Source organism: Atta cephalotes (assembly GCF_000143395.1).
Source record: "Atta cephalotes unplaced genomic scaffold scaffold00011, whole genome shotgun sequence".
NCBI classification, from domain to species: domain Eukaryota; kingdom Metazoa; phylum Arthropoda; class Insecta; order Hymenoptera; family Formicidae; genus Atta; species Atta cephalotes.
In genome coordinates this window covers 1501519-1510118 of record NW_012130075.1, presented here as the reverse complement: position 1 = coordinate 1510118, position 8600 = coordinate 1501519, and the positions used below count along the sequence as shown (strand labels likewise).

The 8600-nt window shown below is 31.9% G+C and overlaps 1 protein-coding gene across 1 annotated transcript in view; it reads right to left on the bottom strand.

Moving 5' to 3' along the window:
- The window catches only part of LOC105617114 (transcription factor CP2-like protein 1), a gene marked incomplete at its 3' end in the record, with an annotated part of 28069 nt that overhangs the window by 12194 nt on the left and 7275 nt on the right, over window positions 1-8600 (bottom strand). Inside the window, exons 3-7 of the mRNA XM_012198692.1 lie at window positions 7615-7762; window positions 4174-4251; window positions 1844-2056; window positions 1448-1592; window positions 514-750 (exon numbers count right to left, since the gene is read on the bottom strand). Of these exons, the coding sequence (XP_012054082.1) occupies window positions 514-750; window positions 1448-1592; window positions 1844-2056; window positions 4174-4251; window positions 7615-7762 (821 nt within the window). The remainder of the gene's footprint in view (window positions 1-513; window positions 751-1447; window positions 1593-1843; window positions 2057-4173; window positions 4252-7614; window positions 7763-8600) is intronic.

Here is an 8600-nt window from a genome sequence, read left to right as displayed (position 1 = left end):
GAAATTTTAGAATATCTTTAGCTCTAATAAATAAGCGCCTAATAAACGATAAAACTTTCCATAACATGTCTTAAGCGCCTCCTGAGAATATCCTGTAGGTGTAGATTATCAAATGAGCTTTTCATTATGCTCTACATACGTCCACAAGACATAAAAATAAGAAATTCTAAAGTCCATCTGTAATCTGTGGAATCTATTTTTGGATTTTTCTAAATTTTTCCAAGGAACAATTCTATTATAAGTGCCTGGATGAACTTCTTTAGGACTTCGGATTTGGATGTATGTAGTATAATGAGGCGCTCATTTCATCCACAAGATCCCTATGCTATTAGGGAACATCTTAGGGAAATCACATTTATATATTGGACTTTTATTCGTGAAATAAATTTGTAAATTTTATAATTTTTTCGTCGAATTATACGAGTATACAGAATATAGCTATGCAAAAGTGAAAGATCAATCGCGTTTGAAAGAATTAGGAATGAAATGATTCGTTAGCAGGGATTAACATACTTTAATATAAACGCCGACTTCTTTCGTAGGATCCCACATAAACTCCACGCTGTTGTTGGACGGCGATGGTTGACAGACATCTACCATACCATAGCTGAGAGGAACGTCAACCTCTAATAATCTCTCTCCCGGCCTAGCGCGTTGCCACGCCAACATCTGTTCTCGTTCTGTGTATTGCAGCCGTCGCTCGTGGAAGCAAATGCGAATCGTCGACTGGAACAGAAAGGTCGAATGTCCCTACAGAGGCGTTGTAGCACCGTTTGGGTGACTCACATCTTTCGAACGTCGAGGGCACATTGTGAGCTCATGCCAATCATGTTAACTTGCATTTATAATTGCGAATCATCTATATTTTTTTTAACCTCAAGATAAATCGAATAAAAGAATTACGTTTTTACATGTCTTATAATTAAAAAATTGGGAAACAATGAAGAATTAAATCTAAGTTAAACCAAAATTAAAATTAATCTATTATATTATATATTAGAAACGGGCATTAGAGTTTTCTTTGCATAATTATTAGCAGAATATTAATTGTATACAATTAAATACATCTGTATTGTAAGATTTAAAACGTCAAGCAATGTTGTTAATCAGGCAATGATTACGTCAGTAGTTGCAAATGAAAGTTATGCTTGCATATTATTTGTTATATAACGATTTAGGGGAGTTTGAAGAGTTTATAATTATTAATTAATATGGGATTATATATACAAATTGCTTTACATTATTTTGCCATCTTTCCTATTATATAATTTCCTAAACTAGCTAAAGAATCTAAAAAGAATCTTCAGTCTATCAAATGATCTGCACCAGCATGAGCTCGCTTGTTTACCTCGTGGGAAACTATCAAAGCGTTTTTTAAGATGCTGCTACCCAAACATTAGAAGCATCCGAATAAGCATTCTTTCGTATTTAAGGGTGATTAATGTACCTTTAGAATCTTTCCACGATAGGCAGACAAATCGCCTAATTTTTTCAACTTGATCTCATATGATTGCCCCTGGTTTAGATACGTCAGCGTTTCTTCATTAACCTTAGTGGCGATACTGGTAGCGGCTGCTAAGACGTACTGAAAACTGAAGGAAAATATTTTATGTTAAAATAAAAAAATTAAGACATTTTTATTGTATTATACAATGAAATATTTTAATAAAATAATATAAACCTTTTATCAATTGAAATGTTAGTAAAAGCCTCACTAGCTATTTTAATTAAAAACATCAGAGTAAAGTGATACACGAGTGATATAAATCTTTGTATAATTTGTATAATATCAATATAATTATATTATTCGTTTTTAATAATTAATTAAGATTTAATAACTCACCGGCAATCCTCATTTAATTCGTTTCCCTGTTGAGAAGAAGAAACGTGGTTAGTTGCGCTTGAATTTGGCGGGTACTCCTCGTTGGAGGAATACAAGAGTTGGTGGAGACTAGCCGCGGTTTGTCCATTGTTGTTGCTGTCGGCCTCTACGGAACCGACATTTCCATTGCTAGTCGGCACTGTATTGATCGCCCTTTGCGATACATGATTTAAACTGAAATAATTCATAAGATACAAATATTTAAGATACGTTAAACTAGTTAGATTATCGATACCGCATATCACTAATTTTTGCATAAGAAAAGTAGACAGAAAGTTTTGCCCTGACTTCAACGTTGCACCCGCAATAACATAATCACAAATGAAAGGCCACTGAATGTGTCTACTACCAGACGAGTGATTTTATCATTCGTCTAACCAGCTGATACTCGACTTTCTGAACTCTTTTCATTTTTTTATATGATTTATATATTTCACATCAAACGTGGAGAGCAACAATGTCCCATGTATTAATATCGAGCCACTCACTATAAATTAAAGAAAAGTGACGGCGAAATGTTCAAATCCACGGGTGTTCTCATTCTGGTATTCAGTAGAAATTTCCACTCAATTCCACAGATAGGACGCGCATAAATCCGTGCAAATAGTCATCAACGTAAAAACTTGTTATTTATATACAGAGGTCTTAAATATTACGTCAGCTTTTGCCCCGACTTCAACATTATACTCGCAACAACATAATCACAAATGAAAGGCTACACCGAGTATGTCTATTAGACGAGTTTCATCATTCGTTTAATCAGCCGATACTCGACTTTCCGAACTCTTATCCAAATATATCTTTTATATGATCTATATCATATTTTACGCCAAGTACGAAGAGCAATAAGATCACGGGCCGATCTCTTACAATTTCATCTTCTACTCATTACACATTGATATGATGAGCTCGCATGATTCATATGATGCGACCCGATAGTTTTCCCACTTTTCCATTTATTTGGATAATTAGTCTTAGATAACAAGTTTGCAGGTAAATAACGACTCGGACAGTAATTTTCTATATGCGCCGTCGAACGAAATAATCATTTCGGAAAACAAATGGATTTTCTTTTCAAAAGAAAAAGTTTATATACAGAATGTTACTGTATCACTTAATTCAATACCATTTCACAATTCTATAAAGATATTTGAGATTTAGAAGGTCATTGGAAATTGATATATGTAAAAATCATTTTTTTTTCATTCATATCACTATTCCGTCTGCAGAGCTCATACTGCAGTGTTTCTTTCACGCGCACTGCGTTATCCATTGCACAGAATCCTATTCAATCCCACCCAGAGAATCTCCCCTCTCAATCTTTATACTAAAGCCACAAACACAGGATGAGATATCGATTCGCGATTGACGTTTATAATCGGTGCATCGCACGGCCAACTCCGGATTTACGGAGCAAAACGCGTGCGATAAACACGCGCATAAGAGAGTAAGAAGTCTGACCCGAACGCGAGCGACTTATTCTCTCAATAGCCGCGAACGAGCGCAACGATATAGCCGCGGTCTTATCTTTGCGGCCGTGTCTTTGCGGGGGAGCCGCGCGTGGCAAATTCCGCTCGGAATACTTTTTACCCCCGTCACCCCTGACGTCACCCCGCCCCGCGGGAGAGATAATGTCATCCTCTTCCTATTGTAGTTGTAATCGTAGTAATACCAGTTGTTATCATCGGTACCGCACGCTTCTATCGTTTACAAGAAATAAACGATGTTACGCGAAAATTCAATTAAGAATAAGAAAGAAGAAGATATTATAATTATAATTATAATTATAATTATAAGAATTATAATTATAAAGTAAAACCCGATTGAGAAATATTCAACAATATTAAGCAAAAAAGGCTATATTCGTTCTTGGTATCTATTATTATTATTGTGTGAATTTTACAATTTTCAAGGATTCAATTCAAACATAATTGAGTTTGAATTCCACGTTTTCAAATTAATTTCTCAATTATTTCTAAATTATAAATGAATTCTTATATGATAGTGTCATGCAAAAAAATAATCTTAACTCTTAGTACACACGATGACTTTTTAGTTCTTTACTACACAATGATCGTTCGTGCCTCGAATTAATTTTTATCACTTTAATAAATGTATAAAACTTATTGATTTATACTTCAATATCTTTAAAAAGTACTTGTAAAGTTGTTATTTAAAGAAAGGAATGGACCTTTATTTACTCAGATCCTAATATTTCAAAGAAAAGAAATGCGCAGGAAATGGTTTAATCATATATACTAAAGATTAATATATAATCTCTAACGACTTACTTAGGATTATGTTGATTCTCAGGCGAAGGCGCCTCCTGCTTGAAGACTGTTAATGATGGTAAAGTGAGGAGGGCTTCGCTGGAAGAAGATAGAAGTTTTTATTATGTCATATTTTTAGTACTTTTTCTTTAATTTTATTTGATATGTAAAAGAATATAATCAAAAATTATATTCAAATTTTTTAAATATCCTTTCAATAACACGATTCAACGCATAATTTCTGAAAGTAATATAGCGACAACAAAATCTTATAGCGCCTAGTGAATTTTAAAAATAATTTTGAACATTGTCATAATTAACTATTTTTAAATCTTCAACTTCTCTTTTAGAAATATTTAAGAAACTTTTGTATTATAAATTTCTTTATCTTTCTTTTCATCCTTTTAAATTTATAATATATGATTTTTTCCAAAGATTATTTCATTAAAATATTTAATTCAAAAGTATTTAATTCAAAATAATATGATATTGTAATGTATTTGTAATAATTTCATTTATCACTATAATAACTTATCGATAAGTAATTCAAAATTTTTTTTTAGCAAAAATTAGTTTGTTATATTTGTTATATTAACATACATTGATAGTTATATTATAATGTAAAGATTAGAAATTAACGTCAGCTCTTACAATGCACCAAATGTAGATATACGCTATGATAAGGAACAAATAATTTGAGAACCACTATGATAATGCCGAGAGTAGTAAGGTCAGCGCAAACCGGAATAAACTAGTTTAGTGCAATGAATTTAATCGGTGTTAAATTATATTAATATTTAATATATCGATATTGAATCAAATATATTCACCGAAATTGATTTACAATTGATATTTATATAACTGAGACACAAAGTAGCTAATCGCGTAAATTGCACGCTTGTTATAATTTATGAACAAATTCTTCTGGCTACAGTTCTTTGAATATTAGATTTTCGAATCGCAAATAATATATACATAAATCTTTTTTTTAATAGAAGCGTAAACAATTAGATATAATACAATTTCATTAAATTACTTACCCGGTTTTTAAATACTGGTGCATACCTTTATTTATAATTGAATTATCACTTTATTTAAAAATATTTTGAATAAAATAAAATTAACAAAATATTCTGTTGGAAATCACTTGTAATCCTTTGACATTGAAACACGAGAATTTATCACAATTTTTACAGACATTTATCGAAAGCACATACTAAAAATGATATGTATTCAAAGTCGTTTCCAAGTAATTTTATATCTTGTCTTCACGTGTTAATATAGAGATATATTATCACAATTTTATATAAATATATATATATATAATGCTTTATCTACTATTACTTTTCAATGACTTAATTTTTCATGACTTTATTTTTATCTTGATTTAAATATACTTTTTAAAATCTTTTTTATTTTTGATAATACATTATTCGTGCCACGTTTCCGCCGATTCTAATAAGTAATAAACGCGTAATTTCAACTAAGTACTAATAGAACGACTAGTATCGTTACTGACAATTTTCATCTGATAATTTGATTAATAATATAGCGAATCTCGCGACGATTCCAGATAATTGCGGCTCAAAATTCTTATACAGAGCTGTACCTAGTGAACGTGGATTGCACAGTACATAGGCAGCCAAAATTGCAAAAGCGACCAAAAAAATCGAAATTCATTGAATTATATTTAGAGATACTACAAATGCAACAAATTGTAGCTTCTTAAATGTTGTCAGCGTCTTTATTAAAATTATTTTCCTCTATTATTCGTTTTCCATCATTATACATTTGTAGATTAATTTTAAACTCTTATGTCCATTTCTATAAGTATAGATTAGCCTTAATATCGGTTTAACTTGCTTATTTTTTCAAGAATTAGGATTTTATAATTAAAAATTAGAGCTAATTTGTATTCGTAGAAACAAACAATAGAGAAAGATGAAAAATTGAGATAGAAATGGATATTCAAATTCCAAAATATATATATATATATATATATATATGTGCACACTACTGAGATGGCAAAATTATTTTTGTACGCGGGCCAACTCTTCGCACGCCTCTGCCTTAGGAGATATGCCGGCACTCCATCAAGAATAAACCGGTTGTATGTACACCTACGAACTGGTGTACTAGTCGGTTTCTTACCGGTTTGAACCATGCCGAACGACGCGCGTCTTCATTCATGGACACATCTGTTTTTTTTCTCGCACGTCGTAACTCTGTCACGTTTACGTACTCATGATCAGCTGATACACGTGACACGATCAGTTGATATATAAGATCAAGATTTTTTACCTCTCCTTTATTATAATTTAGAAAAGTTTCTTTTCATAGCAAAAAATATATTTTTTCAGATTGTACAAAATTGCATTAATAAAATTATTGCTGTAAAATATCCTAATCGCGATAAAAAATACTAAAGAAATTTTACGAATTATTATTGTATTTAAAAACGTAAAAGGATTATGAAATATACATAAAAGCTATTTCTCATTTATTTGAAAAATGATACTCACACACACTCACACACACACACACACACACATATACACACACACACATGTATATACCTATGGACTTTCAACGTCCTTCGTAGCGTGAATTTACGATACGCATATATGATATATTTTATCACGAAGGTATGAACCATTTTCGCCGTATGTTTGTACGAAATTATTCATGTACATATAATATAAATGTACATATAATATAAATAAAAAGATATCGATTATAAATCATAACTTTTTAAATCTATTACGACAAATAAAATAAATTAATAAAATGTAATCATTTACTTATAAGCAGAAATTACGCATGTATTTTTTATTTAAATATATTTAGATATAAATTATTTTAACTATATATACACTGTCTTTATTCTTTTTTTTATAAAATGAAATATGAGAGAAATTTTACGATTTCCACCGCTCCTTTTTCGTTCGCATTAGATGCTTCGCGTACACACACGTGCGTTAAAAGCGACACACCAATACTCGTTGCTGCCGACCGGTTTGATTTTCTCGTGTCTCCGGTGCGACGTAATGCCAAGAACTGTGGCCAGTTTTAACCGGATTTCTAGATCAGAGCTGGCCGCCGTTTTGTACGAGTTTCTCTTGTTCGTGGCAGAAGCCTACGATACCGACCATAAAGCTCACTATTCGCGCTCTGTCGATGGACAGCTTTCGACATATCATTGAGACATTGAGTAAAATCGATACATAAACATTTTACTATAAATTTTTGCGGAGCATTTTTTTAAAGATGTATCACGACTATTGCTTGATCAGTATGTTAAATTGATTTTTTCTTATTATTAGTGAAAATTTAATTGAGAAAAATGCTATGATAAGCATTTTGAGCATGAGCTAAAAAAAGAGTGTCACATTCATCCCTTTTAGCAATTTGTTAGAAATAATTGGACATATATTTCCAAAATTTTTCCAAGACATCACTTACCTCATATTAGTGTAAGAAGCGACAGCTGTTGCAAGATCAGATGCCGCAAGAGCGGATAATGATCCATCAAAATCAGCGGCAAGGTGTTCAGCGAGTTCCTCCACTTGTGTGGACCAACCTTGACCAGAGCCATTGCTTCCGATAGATCCTGAAATATAAACATACAAATTTCATGAATCTGATTTTTTTAAATATTCATTTTTTTTTTCTTTTACTTCATCATCCTTTATTTTAGCGTATTGAGCCAATGATACACAGAAAAACTTAGTAAGCAAATCAACATTTTGGACGACTTTTACTACGACTTACTTGTTACTTTAAGTTTTCTATGATATGTTTTCTATGATGATACGATTTCACTTATTGCTTGCGTATTACTTTTTAAGTTTTTTGTGCGCTATTGGTTTTTGTGTCATATAATAAATTATAAATGCATTAAAATATTTAAAAGATATATATATTGCAATTATTATTTTTTATAGGAACATTTAATATAGATTTTTTCATTTTAAAAAAGAGAGAGATAAAGAATATTTGCATAACAATATTTAATATAAAATTTAACTTCTTTGTAATACTACTACTATTCTTTGCTTCGGAATCTTCATTATATGTTTCACCCTCTTTTGAAACAATTATTATCTAGAATAATCAACACACAGTGTGAAGCTCTTCTCGTATACGGCATCGTACCGCCTTGAACGCCGTTGTAACCAACATGAAGCTGATGATGCATCGTGGTCGACCTATCTTTCGTTTCTTGGATAACGTGACGACGCCGACTCTTAGTGATGATGGAGGGATAACGTCGACTTTGCAGCGACACCCTGGATCTATCGATCTCACACCACTTCATCCTATTTTGGTCCCAATTGAGGATCGCACCCGTGCAGAAACACAACACTAAAACTACGTGCATACACCTTCACAAAGTTTCGCCAGTATGGCGAACTGGTATCGGGCTTCTCTTTCTCTCTCTCTCTCTC